General features: G+C 43.4%; 1 protein-coding gene across 8 annotated transcripts in view; it reads left to right on the plus strand.

Annotated features, from left to right (window-relative positions):
- ATP10B (ATPase phospholipid transporting 10B (putative)) overlaps positions 1-13,293 on the plus strand; it is a 181,668-nt gene extending 168,375 nt beyond the window's left edge. For 7 of the 8 annotated variants that reach the window (XM_039390986.1, XM_039390988.1, XM_027747677.2 and 4 more), the window contains 9 exons: positions 897-1,081; positions 4,359-4,671; positions 5,825-5,901; positions 6,445-6,570; positions 7,902-8,102; positions 9,008-9,088; positions 9,197-9,301; positions 9,669-9,856; positions 12,782-13,293. In XM_039390986.1, the coding sequence (XP_039246920.1) occupies positions 897-1,081; positions 4,359-4,671; positions 5,825-5,901; positions 6,445-6,570; positions 7,902-8,102; positions 9,008-9,088; positions 9,197-9,301; positions 9,669-9,856; positions 12,782-13,259 (1,754 nt within the window). In that variant the 3' untranslated portion in view covers positions 13,260-13,293. Of the gene's footprint in view, positions 1-896; positions 1,082-4,358; positions 4,672-5,824; positions 5,902-6,444; positions 6,571-7,901; positions 8,103-9,007; positions 9,089-9,196; positions 9,302-9,668; positions 9,857-12,781 lie in introns of those variants that run through there. The other variant, XR_005567142.1, reaches the window with a different exon arrangement.
- Positions 13,294-18,489: the final 5,196 nt, after the last annotated feature.

Consider the following 18,489-nt stretch of genomic DNA (forward strand, 5'->3'; position numbering starts at 1 on the left):
TCTATTTTGTTTCCAAACATTTTGTTCTTTATGACTTTGATTTTTGGAGTTGTCTCAGTCTCATTTTTCTGTGAGTACAATTTGCACCCATATTTCGTTATCCTGAATTTCTGTGATTGCAAGCCATTAGCATTATGGCTTCTCATAATCTCTGCAGTGATTTAAAAAATTAGAGTAATAATGGTAAATGCCATAAGCAGAACACATAAGAGGTAATGTAGATCTTGTCAGAATCTGTTACCTTTGCCAACTCCTAAGGGTCTGTGTGCTTTCATACTTTAATTTACAAGAAATGTTCTTTTAGCTTAAATCAATGTCTATCTTTAATGTACCACAGTTACAGCATCTTCAAACTGACCTCTAGTGGAAGAGACAAGGAGTGTTGTAACTCTCAAAGGGTGATTTACCAACATCATCAGGATGAGCGTTGGCATCTGCTCCTAAGTTTGTGCATTTTCAAAAAGAAAATGTACTGTACTGTTTCTTCTCCTTTGATGGCTGAAGCATCTAACTTGACAGTAGGGACAGCATTCATTTAAATACTCAAAGTTCATCTTTCTGGTTGCTTTGATGGGACTTAATGCAGTACTTTAAAAATGCATATGGTGTGATTCCTCTGCCAGCACATTGTCATTTTGGATTATTAAGAAGAAATGAAATTCATTGTTCTAGCAATGAGCAAAATGAAGAGCCAGAACTTGACTGCTGACACATTCAGACCTTAATCCAAATGCAGATCTTGTGCCTGTGTGTTTATTTGCTGGACAATACCTTAGCTCAGCTCTCGATAAGTTCAGGAGCATGACTGGAAATCAAAGAGCTTTCCTTAAACAAGAAAACAGCAATGTGATTTCCAAATAAAGAGAACTGTTTCTCTTCTTTTCCTGTTTGCCCAGGAGCAACAGGGATCGAGGACCGGCTGCAGGATGGAGTTCCTGACACTATCGTGGCCCTTCGGGAAGCAGGGATACAGATCTGGGTGTTGACAGGAGACAAGCAGGAAACAGCAGTGAACATTGCATACTCCTGTAAGCTCCTGGACCAGAGGGACACTGTCTTCACCATCAACACCGAAAACAAGGTGGGTAGAGAAAGACAAGATGCACAAGAATTCACTACAGAATTGTAGTGAATTGTCCTAAGGACACGTTGTCCTTTTTTCGTGTCTTGCAGTTTGGTGCTGCTTTGCTTTAGACCACATTCAACACAAAAAATTCAGCAAAAACCCCCATAGCATTAGGCCAGCAACTCTGTAGACCACACATAACAGGATGAATTGAAATACAAGACATTTATGTAGAGCTTCATTCAATTAGAATACACTGATTTTTCCAAATGAAAATATTCTTTTTTAAAATTGCCCAAATCACTAGCTATTACCTGAATTACTAGCTTTAGAAAGAAGGTAATATGCAGTTTAAGTGCCTAATTCCTTAATAACATTGATATCTGGATTTTCAGCTTACAATGGAAATTTCAGTGGCAATGATATTTTAACCCTAGTATATCTATTGGAAGACATTTGGAAAGTACTTTGAGTCAGCCAGGAAGAAGTCTACAGGTGTAGATCTAATTAAATTGAGAATTTTCTAGTTGCGTGTTCTCCAACAGGATTAGACTTAACCAGAAATTTATTAGTGAACAATTTTATCCAGTACCTTTTGTGTAAGCAGAATTTCACCTTCTTGAACACCTAAATATAGTTCTGGTGGGTCAGTTAAAAACACAGTCACTTCCTTGGCATTCCATGGTGGTGCACGTCGTGGTTGATGTGCACAGATACTCCCTGAATTTCCATGAGTGACAAGAAGGGCAGGCAGCAGGCAAAGCAAACACTCCAAAATGAGGATAAGCACTTCGAGCTGTCTGTCAGCTCCTGTGACTCACTGACACACCGTGAGCAGTCTGGGGTGCAATCCAGGGCTATTCCTGACACATCTGAACAGAACAAACACAGTCCTGCCTTCCCAAGATGGTAACTGCCATCATGGATGGTGCAAGTCAAAGGCTTTAGAAAAACCACTCTGGCTTTTGGTGGTTGTGGAGCAACACAGAAAAACCACACCTTGATTCCAGAGAGCGGAGTGGCCACCACTGTGCAGGGCCTTCACCTCATCCCTCCAGGCACCTGGGGGAACAGGTGGCTTTGGAGATGGATTTAGGGGAGAGAGAGAGGCCAACATTATGATTAAACCAGATCCATTTGCTAAGGAGAGATCAGCTCTGACTGTTTCTAAACCCAAAAGCAGGGTCCAAGATGTGCCATTGCCCTTTTTGCATTTTCTTGCTGGTGACCTCTTACTTGCCACAGAGCCCCGGAAGCCCCTGAGGTGCCCCCAGAGCGACCACTGCCCTTTCCCCAGTGCTGCTCTGTCCCTTTTGTGCAGCATCAGTCGTGGCCCCCTCGGCAGGGACAGGAAGCACTGTGAGAGCAGCCTTCCCATGGGCTGGCAGGAGGCTGGGGAGGGCAGGAGGAGCTTCCCTCTGTCACTGGGCAGTCCCTGCCTCGGTTGCCTCTGTTTCTCTCCCCACAGAACCAGGGTCCCCAGTGTGAGCTTGCCTTTCTCTACAAAGCTATTGTGAGGATCAATTAAATATAGCTAAAATACTGACTTTTTCTTGTGATAGGCACTTGTAGAGAGCAGTGAGATGGCCTACTTTCTAACTGCTTTTGTCTGCAGTTAGTAGCTCTCCAAAAAAGATTCAAATCCTATGCAAATGTCTGTCTCTTTTAATGTCACGGAAATAGGGGAACACGCAAGGATGATATGGAATTTGGCACGGAATGCTTTCCCTGCTTCAATGTGTAATTTCATTTGATACGGGGATCTGCCTGAACAGGAGGCAGAATGAATACATTTAGGATGGAAATTAGGAGATGGTTTGTGCCAGGGAAGTGATGCTGCAGGCGGGACCACCCTGGCTCCAGGAAACACTTCCCCCCAGCACCCTCTGGATCCAGGCACAAGCTGAGCACATGTGGGGAATCCCAGTGGGTCACTGGGCACTGGAGTTCCACCACCACAAGATTTAGTTCCCTCCTTTTCAAAAGGCAGCCGAGGACAAACCCTGGTTCTGGAAGGGGCTCCCAGAGCAGTGAGGGACACACACAACACCTACAAAGTTTAACCTGTTCACTGTGCCAGAGTTAAACCTGGAAGTGGTGTCAGTGGAAGGCCTTCTCTTTACCCCTGAGCCCAGCAGCTCATTCAAACACTGACAATATCTTCCAGGAAGATGCAACATAAGGAGGGAGCTTGGGGGATTCATTTCAACAGCAAGCCAAGGCAAACCAGGAATTTCCACTACAATTTTTGGTTTGTTCACAGAAAGATGATGCTGCTTCAATATTTTTTAGATGTTTTAAGCATGCAGGATTTTTATTAGATGTCAGAGGAATGCTGACATTTGATTCCAGAACCTCCCACTTAAGTGTAATTTAAATCTTGCAAACATCCTACACATGTACCTTATGCAACATAAAGTGAAAATAACATTTTAGAACTGAATCATCACTCAATAAAGCTGGCAGAAAAGGTAGAAAAAGAAATGATTAGCTCCTCAGGTATTCAGTGCCATGCACAGAAGGAGGACTTTCAGTGCTAAGCAGCAGCAAAATAACTTTCAGATCATTCAGGGTTTTCTGTGATAGTGGTGTGCCAGTTTAGAAGATCTGTATGGGAAAGACAAAAGTGCTCTCCTTGAATCTGTTTGTATTTAATATTAAGTCAATTCTGTTGTTTGCATCTGAAAAAGGGGACTTGGACCAAAATGAGACAGATTTGCTGAGAGGGATGGACTTAATTTGTGTTTAAGACAGAGTGCTGGAAAGTAGGAAGTTTTATTTGTGTTCCTAACTCTGATACACACCTGATATGTGACCTAGAAAAGACCAAATTCTCAGAGTTACTGGATAGTTTTGATTGTTTCTCTACTGCAGTTTATTTCTGATGGAAGCAAACACTGCAATATATCACATCATTCATATCAGAACCAGATTTTTCAATCTCCTTTAAAAAAACAAAAAGGGATTTTCTTTTTAATTTCTGAACTCTCAGCATTGCAATGCACATATGTCCTCCTGATGTAAAGATTATTTTATTTTCTTTTAAAATAATTCCTTTCTTCAGTCAACTGGCTGATGAAATGCTCCGTGTTTCTACGGGGGGATTTGAGGATGCTGCTGCAATAATCCCCGACCAGATGAAGGAGTGCACTTCCCAGGCAGTGTTCCCTGATGTTTGTCTGACAGGCTTAAAGCCACTGGCATGGTTATACAAACACACACTTGGCGAGGTGTTGAGCTGGAAAAGGAGCTGAAGACAACCATTGCTAAAACCACTCCTGTTTCCTCACAGGAAACTTGTGAATCTCTCCTGGATTTAACCCTGGAAGAGGTGAGGAAGAGTTACGAGTGGGACAAACCGCGGAGGAAGATTTTCGGCATCATCCCAACGGCCCCAGAGGCCCCCGAGGCCCCCAGCACCGAGTTTGGGCTGGTGATCGATGGGAAGACGCTGAGCCTCATCTTCCAGGGGGGCCTGCAGGAGAAGTTTGTGTCCCTGGCGCGGCGCTGCCGCTCGGTGCTGTGCTGCCGCTCCACGCCCCTGCAGAAGGGCATGGTGGTCAGGCTGCTCCGGGGGCAGCTCCGAGTGATGACCCTGGCTATAGGTACCCCATCTGAACCCCACAGCACACAGGGGGAGCAGGTTCCTCCTGGAAGAGCTAGGAAAATGTATGGAATATACCTACACGCTAGTTTTTGTGCCTCAGAGAGACACAGGGAGGAAACAGCACTGAATAATCTTTCCTTGTCAAAACACACATGAAAGTCCTTCTTCATCTATCACTAAGCAAATCTGGCCCCCCTTTAAACAAGATGAAGGTGCTCCAAATTCAGAATCTCCCAGCAGTCCCTTTCATGCACATCAGTACAAACACATGTACATGTTCCCTCTGGAATGTCCTTGCTTTGGGCCTGCAAAGCACTCAAGAGTAGTCACTAATTTGTCTTTTTATAAAGCCCTTTTCCTGTTAGATTTTCCCAGCTGGTGAAAACAGAGCTATCCCCAGAGTGGTATTAAGCAGTGACTCATTTGCCTTTTACCTCCAAATAATGTGAAATGTTTTGAGTTCTCTGCCCCACTTTTGGCAAGCAATGCCACTAAAATCCTTGCAGAATTGATTTTTGTGACTTCCAACTAAAAAATACACCTCTGTGGACCAAACAGAAAAGAAAGGGTCTGTTGTATTTTAAATTTTTTTGCTTTGCCTTGTAGTTCAAAATGTAAGCTTTCAGCCTTCTGCTCCATCTACCTTGCTTTACCAGTAACCTGATTTACCATCTCCACACTGCAAGTGGCAACTATGGCTGTTCTTTCCCTGGAAATTTGGTTATATGAGTTGAAACGAGCAAAATAACCCCTGAAATTGGCTTGTTACATTGTCATCTGCAATGCAATTTATCCTACAATTTGGAGGATTCAGGTAGGTGCTGCAGAGCGTGTTGCTGAGCATATGGAGCTCACCAGGCAGAAACACCACATGATGCAGATGGAGATGGTGTCGGGGTGTCCATCCACCACCCAGCTGGTCCCACTGCTGGAGCCAGGGCTCCTGGAAAGGAGAGAGGATGTTCCTACCAAGGACAGAGCCTAGAGGTCATGAGTACTTGGTGCTAAGTATCAGTTATCCTAATTAAGATGCAGGTAGAAGAGAATGGCCAAAATAATCAGCATAGCTAAGATTATTTCCTTCTGACAGAGATACTACGTATTAAACACCCTTTCTTACACTTCTGTTGTTCCCCCCCTTCCCATTTTAGGTGATGGTGCAAATGATGTGAGTATGATTCAAGCAGCTGACGTTGGAATTGGAATATCTGGTCAGGAAGGCATGCAGGTACCCTGTCAGTTTAATTCTATTCCTCTTTTGTCATGTGCTCTCTTGCTGCTTAATAAGTTCCAGAGCTGCCCTGTGCTCTCGAGTGTCATCTTAAAAATGCAAGTTGGCATCATTACTGTCATAAATTAACATGCAGTTCATAATTATGGGTCCAGCCAAAAAACAGCATTTTAAGCCAACAATTAGCATGCATGGACAGATGTGTGTTTGCTCATAAGCCTGGAAAATTAGCAGATGCCTGTCCAGTGGTAGCTTAGCATCTGCTTTCTGAATCCTCTCTGCTACTGCTTTTCCAGGGTTTGTAGATTCTTTTCCACTGTCTTCTGCCCTGAATTCTTCCCCACACATCCCCCTTCCTCACACTCCTTAAATGGAGAGTTCTGCAGAGAGGTCCAACTATTTTCTTGAGGGTTGGTTTTTTGGTTTTTTTTCCTGCAATATGCAAAAGTTGGAAATTATTTCAATGTCCGTGTTCAAGTTTCATTATATTGGCTGGGGAAAGGATATATTGTAAATGACCTTCTCTCCCTCTTCCCAAAGGCAGTGATGGCCAGTGACTTTGCAATAGCCCGATTTAAACACCTCAAAAAACTGCTTCTTGTCCACGGACATTGGTGTTATTCTCGCCTGGCAAAGATGGTGATTTACTTTTTCTACAAAAATGTGGTAAGATTATTCAAATTATGGAGATTTTCATCCTAGTAAGGGTTAATTCCAGGACTGGGTTGGGTTTTTTGGCCTGGTTTTATTTTTCACAGGTTATGCTCATACTTTCTATGAAGCTACATTTTGTGTTTCTTCACTTTTCAAGTTTATAATGTGGCACTTCTTTCTCAGCAATGTGCTGCATAAAGCACTGAGGAAAACATGGGCTTTAAATATATTTTGAAACTAGCATTATTCCAGAGGGAAAAGGACTCAAGGCTTAGTAACTTTATATGATAGTTCAAAAAACTTTATTAATAATACCCATGAGCCTCAAAATAAAATTTGCATAAGGAAGATCAGATTATTAGTGCTAGAATATAGAAGATGACTCTGCACTAAGAATTGCTAGCCTGTGAAACCTCTGAATTTTTATAGGAACCACTTGCAAGTAATGATGCAGTCATACCTGGCATTTTTATTAAAAATTTAATGTGTATGCAAATGAGCTGCACATTGAAGGATAATGTAAAGTGGAAAAAGGACAGTAATTCAGTTTCTACAAGACTGTGCAAACAAGTCCATTTGACATGAAATACACTCTGAGCATGAAAGGCTATTTACTTAGAATTCAAAGTGTCTGTTTTTGGGAGGGTTTTTAATAATTTCGAATAAGGATTACTTCTTATCACTGTTAAATTTTGTAATGGAAATGAACACTTCCCTTTTTCTGATTGGCCATCCTTTTAGAGTTCAAAGGATACTTATTTACAGTGTGAAATATCTCTCCAGAATGGGATGCTGCTGTTCTATTATCTCCCCAGCAGCATTAGGGAGCAGGAGCCCTTTGATTCCACATGGACAACCAGTTTATGGAAGGATTCTAAAATCTGGTGCTCGGAGCTGTAAACAGTTTACTTAATTATTCTCTGATATGTTCTTAAGGAAACCTAATGGCTTTTAAAGAGCTCTATCACAGTGGATTGCTGTGAAGCAGAGCCTTCAGATATTCTTTTTATGGAAGGAAGTGCAAGGCTGTCTGCTGGCACCACCTTTAACCAAAGCAGGGTGTTCCTAAAAGGCTCTGTCAGTACCCAGTGTCCTACACCAACCTCGGGGGTGGAACTGTGAGAGACACAGACCCTGTGCACTGACAGCAAAGGGTCCAGATCAGGTGTAACAGTGGGAAAAGAAGGGGATGGGAGGGAGAGGCCACAGGAAAACTGCAGCTTCATGGCTCCCACAACCCAAAGAGAAATGGAACCACATCAGCATGAAGGATGAGATGCTGCACATGTGGAGGGGCAGCACAGCTCTGACAGGCTGTTGGGTTTGTCTTTGCTCCTCCCCAGAGCTACGTCAACCTGCTCTTCTGGTACCAGTTCTTCTGTGGCTTCTCAGGCAGCACCATGATTGATTACTGGCAGATGATCTTCTTCAACCTCTTCTTCACCTCAGTGCCCCCAATTCTCTTTGGAGTCCTGGATAAAGATGTTTCTGCAGAAACACTTCTAGGTTTGCCTGAGTTATACAGGAATGGGCAAAATTCAGAGGTATGTCATGATTGCTGAAGCAGCTGCTTGATGAGCCAAAGGACCACAGGTTTTTTTGGTTTGGGAAGGAGTGAAGGAGTTTAGACTTACTTGGAACCAAATGTTCCATTTTATGGTGTCAAGTTTACTGATGTCCACTAAAAAAAGGTGTAATTGTAGCTGTCAGAAGAGCTGGAACATATGGCTGAAGTTGCTTCTTGGAAGTGATGCTGGTGCTGGGTCATGATCAGAAAATGTAAATGGAAGGTTTATTCTGCCATTAAATGTGTGGAGCAATCCCAGCATGCTGCATTATGAGTGAAGTGACATGCCAGGGAATCACCCTGTGATTGGTTTGTTCATTGAAGAGATGGTGGAGCAAATACCTGTGTGTGTGTGTGTGTGTGTGCATGTATATATGCACTGTGTATGCAGACAGATTCTCAGTGAAGGCTTATGGAGAAATAAATAAAATAGGATAAAAGATGTAAAAGATGAAGGTAAAATAGTTTAGCTGGCCCTTGGTTAAACTCGACTCAGATTTGGTGCTTCAAACACTCTCAATCTACTAAAGAACCTACTAAACCTACTAAAGAAAAGCTTATTAAAAAGATTACAGCAAAAAGTGACAAGAAAACACAAACCCTTAAATCAATAAGCAACTTGACATTTTTTTCCTCCTCTCAGGTTCAGAAATACACCTGTTAATGTTCCTAAGGTCTATCTTTAGTTAACACGGAGAAAAGGTCTGTTCAGAGATAAGCCTTTGGATTAATCAGCTGCTCATGAGGCATTTACTCATGAAGGGAGACCAGTTAGCTCTAATCAGTATCTGAATGGAAGAAAAACAGGCAGCAATTATGTCTTCAGGACAGGCTAGGGATGTGTGTCCCATCCTAATGACTGTTATCTGTAAACTCCTGCAGATATACAACCTGTCAACTTTTATTATCACCATGCTGGATGCCTTCTATCAGAGCCTCATTTGCTTCTTTGTCCCCTATTTGGTAAGTAATAGGCTCATTAATATTCTCATTCTCCTGTCCTCCTTAAAAAGTAGAAAATTCCCTTCTGAATGGTCAGGGTTCCTCACAGTGCCTCTGCCTGTTTTCTAGGTGTACAAGGACTCTGACATAGATGTGTTTTCCTTTGGAAACCCCATCAACACCATCTCCCTCCTGACCATTCTCTTGCACCAGGCTCTGGAAATGAAAACGTGGGTATGTGTTTGCCCTGCCCTGCTCACAGGACTGTTGTGGTTTTGGGAACACAGCACCCTGTGTAGGCATGGCATTGTCTTTCAGAGTCATTTGCCTGAATTCTGGGTCACAGAGAGTAACAGATGCACTGAGACTTCACAATGTGCCAGAATTTGTTATTAGCCCCAGGACAACACCTTCCTGTGCACAGAATTTGTTTGTACTGTGCCTTTGGACAGGACAGAACACAATGTTTGCATCTTTCAATACATTAGGATGAGAACTGAACTCACTGTTGTTTTCTAAGTTCATTCCTGGCTGGTTCTCCCCCTGTGTTACCCCCAGAGCCAGGTCTCACAGTCCCCCCTGTCTCTTGTGCCCTCCCCAGACCCTGTCCCAGCTGGTGGCCATGATGTGCAGCCTGGGCTTCTACCTCGTCTTCTCCCTGATCTACAACGCCGTGTGCCTGCTCTGCAACCCTCCCACCAACCCCTACTGGATCCTGGAGAGGCAGCTCTCAGAGCCCACCTTCTACCTGCTGTGCCTGCTCACCCCGCCCGCCGCGCTCCTGCCCAGGTGAGGACGGGCTCCTCTCCGTGTCCCTTGGGGGGTTGTGGGCATGGGAGAAAGGGCAAAATCACCTGTGTCCATATGGGATGTGTCAGGCACGTGCTGCACAGGGATAATTCAGTGTGGGAGGCAGAGGCCTGGGTTCAGCTTTCCAGTTCACAAACCATCCACTTGTTCAGTTATATAACCCCAGATAAGTCACTGTATATCTACTGCTTGTTTTCCCACGAGAAAACCTTTCTTTCTGGGGTGCTTCAAAGTTTACCAGCACAAATCTGCTCTGGAATTGTTCACTCTCCTGAACACAACGGGGTTGAACTGATCAAGACTAGAAGGCAAGTCTTTGAAATATTCCTGTAAGCTTTGAGAGTTGCAAAACATATTCTGTTATTAAGTACTTTGCAGTCCATTGCTAAGCTAGATTTAAGAACATGCTTCTGTATGAAAAAATTTTCTGCATCCAGAATTTTAGTTTTACTCTCTGCAACAAATCAGGTATGTTAAAGATAACTTCAACTGAGACTGGATATTTGGAGAGGAATAATTATTTTGATACATTGCTGAAAAAAAATTGGTTTGAAAAACATAATGGTTCTGTTTCCATATATGTATATGGGAAGCTTACTACTTTTGATACTTAATACCCTAACTAATCCTTTAAGCAGATATACTTTGTTTGAGTTGCACCATTTATTTAAATTCTTTATTTGTGCTTGGCCAGTGAAAGCACACCCATTTGAGTTGGTTTGACTATCTTCTTGGTTTCCTTCTTATCCTAATTGCCATGAAGTAGTGCAGCACACTGGTACTGCAAGAATCAGGAAAATATTTTTAGTATCTGATTTTGTAAGTGCTTTAAGGCATTTGAACTGAGCCTTAACTTTGTCTGAAAAGTTCCTTTTCAAGACTAGATAGTCTTTTTTTTCAGATTGTTATTATTATTCCCCCATTTGAGTTGAGATGCTCTTGTGACTTCATGTTCCATTATATAAGTTCAGATGAGAATAAACAACACATAGTTCAGTAAGGTCTCATGTCTTCTAGGCAGGGCACCCTTTTCCAGCCTGTTTTGCTCCTGTGTGAGTTTTGTTTTCCTGTCAGGCCTCATTCACAGAGTCATTTTTGACCCTGAGCTTCTCACTGAGAGCTGCCTTAAACATGTGCTTAGAGAACTCCCATCTCCATCTTGGGAATCCAGCACAATTAAGGTCCTTCCTGCCTCAGCAGGTTACTGAGCTTAAGGGTTTTATCTTGGTGTCTTCAAAGCTGGAGAACTGCTTTTCCTTCATGTAGGTCCTGCAGATTACTTTCTGCAGAGTCCTCTATTCACAGACTGTCCACCCTCCAGTTCCTGCTACAACTGAGCTGTGCCATCACAGCAGTGGTGAAACCACCCTTTCCTAAAACACCCTGAATTTCCAGTTCCATTCCATGGTCCATCTCAGCATGCTGCCTGCTCACCATCTCCTTCAGAAACTACTCCTTCAGAAACAGAGCCTTGACATTCTGGTTTCTGCCTCCAAGGTTTTGTTAAAATCCTCGCTCTCCTCAGTTCTTCCTTTTTAGTCCTGCCTCCTGTTCTGGCTGCCAGGCCTGAGACACCACAGCCCCCTGGGGGTCTGGTCTGTGCCCTGCCTGCTCCAGGCTTTCCCTGCACAAACATCTGGCAGTGCTTTGCACCTCTGCACCTCAGAGCTGCCCCTGCACTCTTGGGACACAAACTGCACAGCAGGGAGTTCTCAAACCCTCAAGCCTGACAAGAAGAAAGGGGTCTGAATTTCATGTTTGTTCAGTGGCAAGGAAAGGCTCTGTCTCCTGAAGGATTTCAACACACAAACCAGATGCATTTGTCCAGCTGTGGAAGGACTGGTCTGCCAGGACCTGCAGAGACCCAACAGACCCTGCAGGGCTGTGGGAGGGGCAGGAGCAAGTGAGAGTAGTTCACAGGATGGAAGACACAGTTTTCCATCCCTTCTCTGTCCTCCTGTCTGGTCCACGTGCAACTGGCCCAGAAGGTACAGAGGGAGGCTGAGGGGAAAGCCAGACCAGTCTGATCCAGGTCTGTGCAGGTCCCTGGGCTGCCCTTGCTGTGCTCTGGGCTCCCAACCAGAGCTGAGACTCTGTGGGACTGACCAGCCTGAGCACAGGCACACAAAGGGACTTCCTCCACTCCTGCTTGTGCAAGCCTGAGAATTCCATTGCCTTAAAAGCCCTTTCTGTTCTGAGTCTGGCCTGTCAGCCTTTTTAATCCTGTCACACTAATTTATACCTACATTTAGCAGCAGGATGGGACGACAACAGCTTTCTCAGTGCCATTTCATGGAGTCTCCACGTTTGTTTTAAAATGCATGTTGAGGCCATCTATGTAAAGGTCAAATCCTAATAAAAAGATGCTTTGAAGGAGACACTGGTTTTCACACAAAGCTGACATGACATGGAGAGAGGATGTGTGCTCTCTCACTGCACACAATATATAGTTATATAAGTTCTCTAGCCTGAAAAGGGCAGGTAGGACACCTTTTGGTTGCTGCTTTCTGAGCAAATCCAAAAGCCGAGCTTTTGGATTTCTAGTTTCCTGTTATCTACCAAATTAAGATCCTTTCTTTAGCCTGTTTTAGCAGTACAAACAGAATTTCAATATTTTCAAATACTGCATTTCTTGGTGAGCTTTTGTGTCTCTTTCGTCACTGGTCAGCAATGGAGTAGTTGTCAATACTTAATAAATGATCATGTATAAATGATCTATATATGAGCTACAGTTCACTCTCTGTTGTGTTAAGATCCAGGAGTCAGCTTTCATCTGCCAGGTATAAGGTGCCTACCAGATGCCTGTAGAGCAATGGAAAATTAGCACCTGGATTTGTGTTATGTGATGCAGATTATGGAAGGAGCCCACTGTTAAAATAATCCATTCTCTTCCTCTTTCATCAGGTTCTTTATTTCTGCTCTACGAGGAACTTTTGGATCATCTCTGATCCTGAAAGCACAGCAAATAGATAAACTTCCTAAGGGACAGCGGGATCTCGAAATCCAGAAACTGAGATCAAGGAAAGCTACTTCTGGTGCATCACCTGCACCTAATGATGACCTTGACCAAAGCATCAGCCACTTATGTGTGTCACCATTTCTCCACCCAGCAGCAGCAGCTGTGTCTCAGGGGCACACAGAGGGTCAGGGGCTTTCCAGCTCCGCAGTGAATCCTCTCAGGAGAGGGACACCGGAGGAAGGCTACTGTTTCTACAACAGGTGGGCAGAGGAAGAATCTGCTGCCACAGACTCTTCAGCAGGACCCTTTGCACCCAGCAGGGGAACAGCTCCTGGGCAGGGCAGTGGCCAAGTGCCCAAAGACAGAGACTCCAGGTCCAACTCTGGGAGCCACCGGCGCTCAGTGAGTCCAGTGACCCTCTGAGCAAACCCTGACAGACCCACAGCCCAGTGACCCTCTGAGCTCAGTGACCCTCTGAGCAAACCCTGACAGACCCACAGTGACCCTCTGAGCAAACCCTGACAGACCCACAGCCCAGTGACCCTCTGAGCAAACCCTGACAGACCCACAGCCCAGTGACCCTCTGAGCAAACCCTGACAGACCCACAGCCCAGTGACCCTCTGAGCAAACCCTGACAGACCCACAGCCCTGTGACCCTCTGAGCAAACCCTGACAGACCCACAGCCCAGTGACCCTCTGAGCAAACCCTCCCAGAGCCACAGCCCCTGAGAGAAGGATGAGAAGGACACCCCAGGGCACACCAAGAGTCTGTTTGTGCTGAGCCACAATGTCACTGCAAGTGGAGAGGAGTGTGGGGCAGTGCAATACCAGCTTTAATGGGCCTTAATGGGCTTTAATGTGCAAATGTTGTCTGGGTTTGCCATCACCTGACTTCCTGACCTTCCTGGTTTTGTCACATTAGAGGGATGTTACCTGAGCATGACACACCTGCTGAGAATTGCCAAATTACTTTATTTTTGTACCAAAGTAATAGGGAATAACTGTACTAGTGAGGTTTCAATGTTATTACACTATTGAGGTGACAGAAGGAGAATCTGTTCTTTATTAAACCAAGTCTTAAAGCAACACATCCACTCTAGCTTTTACTATCAAAGTCTTAAAAAGACTTCACTAACTTAAAAATTACAGTTCTGCCTCAAAAAAATGTTACCTCTGAGTACTAAAGGTACTTGAAGAATAAAAAAAATTGAAAGACGCTAGAGAATGTTCCAGGTTTTAATATGTGGACTTTGTACATACAACAATATCAGGTCCATAGCCTGTTTTCCCTGAACAGTAAGCTCAGTACTTTTATGCAGGTAGTGGTTTGACCTGATACTGTTAAGAAAAGGACAAATGAGTTTATAAAGAAGAAGAAGAATACAAATACTGAACTGCATGAACTGCCAGGATAACTCAGTGATAAGTGGAGTCTACTTCTTCATACCTACAAAAGCAGACAGATAAAACAAGTCACATTCAAGGATTTATGTCCTAGAATTCTAAAGTTGTCCCTGATTTTTCATCTGGAAATTCAGTTTCTTCCTTCCATTCTTTATATTCTCATGTAGTGTTGCTGCATTCAATCCAGTGTCAATCCTGCTCCTCCCCACAGTTGGTCACAGTCAGTAGTTGATGAGATCTCAACAGTGGAGATTGTGACAAGCCATATATGAAGGTCACTAATCACATTGCAGAAAGTACATGTGTAGAATTGCCAAAATATGCATAATATGTTCACCCTTTTCAGTATCTCAGGACAAGAAGATGCAGGAAAAAAACCCATAAGATGTCACCATCATCACTACTTATTGCAATGCAATGAAAGGTGACTTTGGTATTTCTTATAGAAATGTTGAGTAGTAAGACCATTTCCCCAGTTTTTCTGCACAATGTGGGATGAAATCTTAACTAGTTTTCAATTCAACCTATTTGTACTTTTGTGAATCTACCATTGGTTCTGATCTAAGTAGGTTTTTAGCCTTTTTTATAATGCTGTATTAATTTAGCTATTTAATACCTATCACAATGTGTGATCTGTTTAATAACCTATTTAGCAAATAGTAATTTAACTTCTGTGTGTTGTAATAATTACTGTAACTGGACTCTTCGAGTTCTTACTTTAAAACAACTCAGGCAAAATTGAGCAGCATATCTGCCACTGGGACTTCTGGGAGCCAGAGCATATGTAGAACTGCCATTGTTAAAGTATTAATTGTCAGCTGTAAAACAATTCAGAAAGAGATTTTTTTGCATGATGTACAGAATGAAGGGAATTAAGCATAGCTGAGACTACTGTTAATGGAGTGTGAGATTGCTCAAACGTTTGCTCACCAGCTGGGAATGGACCTGGGGTGACAAGACTGAAGATCAAACCTTTACAATTCATAGCAATGTTTTTATATTAAATGGTCCATTTCCTGTGAACTTAAAGAAGATGTCAATGTCTGACACACTTTATTACAAAATGTGAAGTGTTTTTATAGTAATAAATGTAATATGGTCATGACTTGGTGTGTTGTTGAGAGGTAAAAAAACAGAGGTGGAGGAGGGGTTTTCCATGAGCAGCAAACTCATGTTTCCAGGGACTATTCCCCTATCTAGTAGGAATGGTCATCAGAAAAACTAGGTAACAAACTCATCTGAATGTGCAAGGGGCCACACAGGTTATGTTTAAGCAAATCTGGAAGACCTGTAGACATTCCTGAATTGAAAGCCAAGAATTAATTTCATGTTTTCTCGTCACAGTTTCTGCAGAACTGTTCTACCCTGCATTTTACCCTGACAGAAATGGCATACAATTAAGGGAAGGTCCTTTTAAGAAGGAGAGTGAAGGAAGGATTGATCGGGATCTCCAGCAAAATAGCCTCTAAAAGCTCTTTAGTGATGGAGTCCCCGCTATGTCAGGGAATGAAGGAAGTGGAAGAGTCCCAAAAATAGTTACCTCAGTTAAAAGAAAAAAGGAATCCAGATGTACATGGCTGCCTTGAATAATTATACAGCCAGACCTACAGACTGTTCATTGGATTGTGGGGTAACTGAGCATAAAATGGCCCAGGGGGTGAATTTACCTGCAGAGTTTGCACCAGAGAGGAACCCCCCGATCCTGGAGGAGAGAGACAGCTGGGATAACAGAAACAGGAAGGCAGCCCAGGGAAGGGCTGGCCCTGCACTGCAGCTGCTGCAGAGCCTCCTGAAGCTGTCCCTGCACTTCTCCTCCAGGGGACAGAGCTGCTCCTCCTGAGCCCAGGACAGCCCCTGGGGACACCGGGATCTGCTCCCGGGGAAGAGCTGACCCTGACCCAGCTCCTGTTCAAAACTTGGGCAACAGGCACTTCCCTTTGATCGTGAGGCAAATTAGCTGAGACTGTCAATCCTTTTGGGAAGCAGGAGTGAGAGTTAAAAGACTTCTTTTTTTTCAGTGAAAGCAAGCCTACAGCAAGACAGCAAAGTCCCCTAAGGAATTTATTTGGAAGAGGGAAAGTGTATTTACTAAATGGGTTCTTTAGACCTAACTGGATTTCCAAGGTAGCTTTAGTTATTTATTTCAAGACACATTTAATAATACTGTCAAGATCCATGTTCCATTAATTCTAACGTGAATGTTTCACAACAGAACAGGTGTCTCACTTTTTAATGTATCCTCTGGTGATATTCAACATTTCATACACTTGGACTATAAAACATTAAAATTAATGGGGGTTATGTGAACTTACTGCATTCTTTTTATTTTGATCTGATATTATTTAATGATACTGCATTTGCAGCAGTGCTTTGAGCTGTGCAGAGCTGGGACCATGTGACAGACTGGAGGTGGCATCTCCCACAGAGGTGAGCAGGAGGTACCTGCCAGGTCTGTTGGCTCAGTAACAGATACAATCCCTGGCTGCTCTCGGGGGTCGGTGAAGAGCCACCATCACGTTCTCAGCACAGGGAGTTGTTCTGGGTGTTTCTAACACAGGGTGCAGGAAAGGCACAGCCCTGTCTGCACTTTGTGCTTGTCTGTCTCAGCACAGTGAGCTGGGATGTGCTCTCTGACAGTTACAGCTGATTATCTGCTGGAATCTGAACTATTCAGGCAGGAGAGAGGAAGGAATCCAGTTTGTCCTCTTATATATCTCAGAAATATAAAACCAGCTTTAAAACTCTGGGGAGATAGCTGTGCATCATGCTCCAGCACAGAAGCCACTTCTCCCAAGGATGAATTGCATATATTTTGCCATTTGTTGGCTGATGCTGCAATGTTTAATTCATTTGTTTGATTGCAGTTTGAGGTGGTGTATGAGTACAGAGCTCTTTGCTTTAGGGGAAAGGTGACTGCAGGCAGGATGGGGGATGATTAGGTACTTGTAAGCAGCACTGATGAGTAAAAATATAAACGTGGAGACAAGAGGCTCTTGAAGATAATGATCACAGGGGGTGGGATTTAGAGAGACAACCAAATAACACTGAAGATCTATAAAGTACTTTTGACATTGCCAGTGACTGGAACTTGCTGCATTATCAGCCCATGAGACAACTGTGAACAGAACTTGCTGCCTGGCTCTGCTTGTTCTCAACTCCACAAACAAGACTGAGCTTGAATAGAGTCTGAATCATTATTTTTCCAAAAACATCAGAGGGGCAGCTGTCTGTTGTGAGCAGGCATCGAAGGCAAAGGTTATTTACCCACCATTCCCAGTGCAGCTCCCATCTCTAACCGTCCCTCACAGCTTTCTTTCCCAAAGAACTTGTGTGGTTATTGTGTTCTCCAGCAGGAGAGCAGAGCTCTATAAATTATCAACATAAACGACTAAAGGGTCAAGCTTTGGCTCCACAGAACCTGAATTTTGACCTTGACTTCAGTGAAACCAAAGCTGCTGCTTTGTTTTTGCCTGTACTGTTCACCACCACAAAGCTGAGACAGGATCTTTATGGGACTGGGAGGGGAAGCAGTAAAAATATATACAGTAAGTAGCCAATACATTGACCTTCCTTTTGTATGCTTGTATTCCTCCCTATTTTACTAACATTGTTCTGTTTAACCTCAAACAGATCATTCAGGGAACTCCTGTACATTTATTGGTTTTATTCAAACAAGGACAAATGTAAATCAATAGGCAGGTCAATAGAGCTCATTTGAAATCAGCTGGATTCAACTGAGATTTTATTAGTGCCCATCTTGTTTTGTTAATACTTTAATTCTAAAGACTTTTGCCAGGAAGAACAAACACCTGAATGGCTCCTCTTTCACAATGTTTAGTACCCTTGTGACCAATAGTAATGTCAAGGTCTAAATCAAGATGTGAAGAGCAGCCTCTGCATTCTGTTCCTGTGGACAAGGGATGGATTTGGGCATGGACTGGTAAGTACCAGGACCAGGAGTGCACTGGAATGATAAAGGAAAAACATGAACATGTCCAAGACCTTCTGGAACTTTCCAAACAAAATCTAAAACTGCTTTCAAGGATTGTTCAGAGGTCACTGGGGGCTTCAAGAGCCCATCTAACGTGTTTTGTGAGTAAAACAAGTAAAGTCTCCATGGACGTTCTCAGGGACGTGCAGGGGACTGCAAGAAGGGCCACAAACTTGCAAGAGGCTAAAATGAACTTGCTTTTAATCTTGTTTGGAGAGGAGGTGATGCTGTAAAGATTCAGATGCAATTTCTCAAAA

This window comes from Pipra filicauda, unplaced genomic scaffold (assembly GCF_003945595.2).
Source record: "Pipra filicauda isolate LSUMZ 115617 unplaced genomic scaffold, ASM394559v2 scaffold89_size2521313_pilon, whole genome shotgun sequence".
Taxonomy (NCBI): domain Eukaryota; kingdom Metazoa; phylum Chordata; class Aves; order Passeriformes; family Pipridae; genus Pipra; species Pipra filicauda.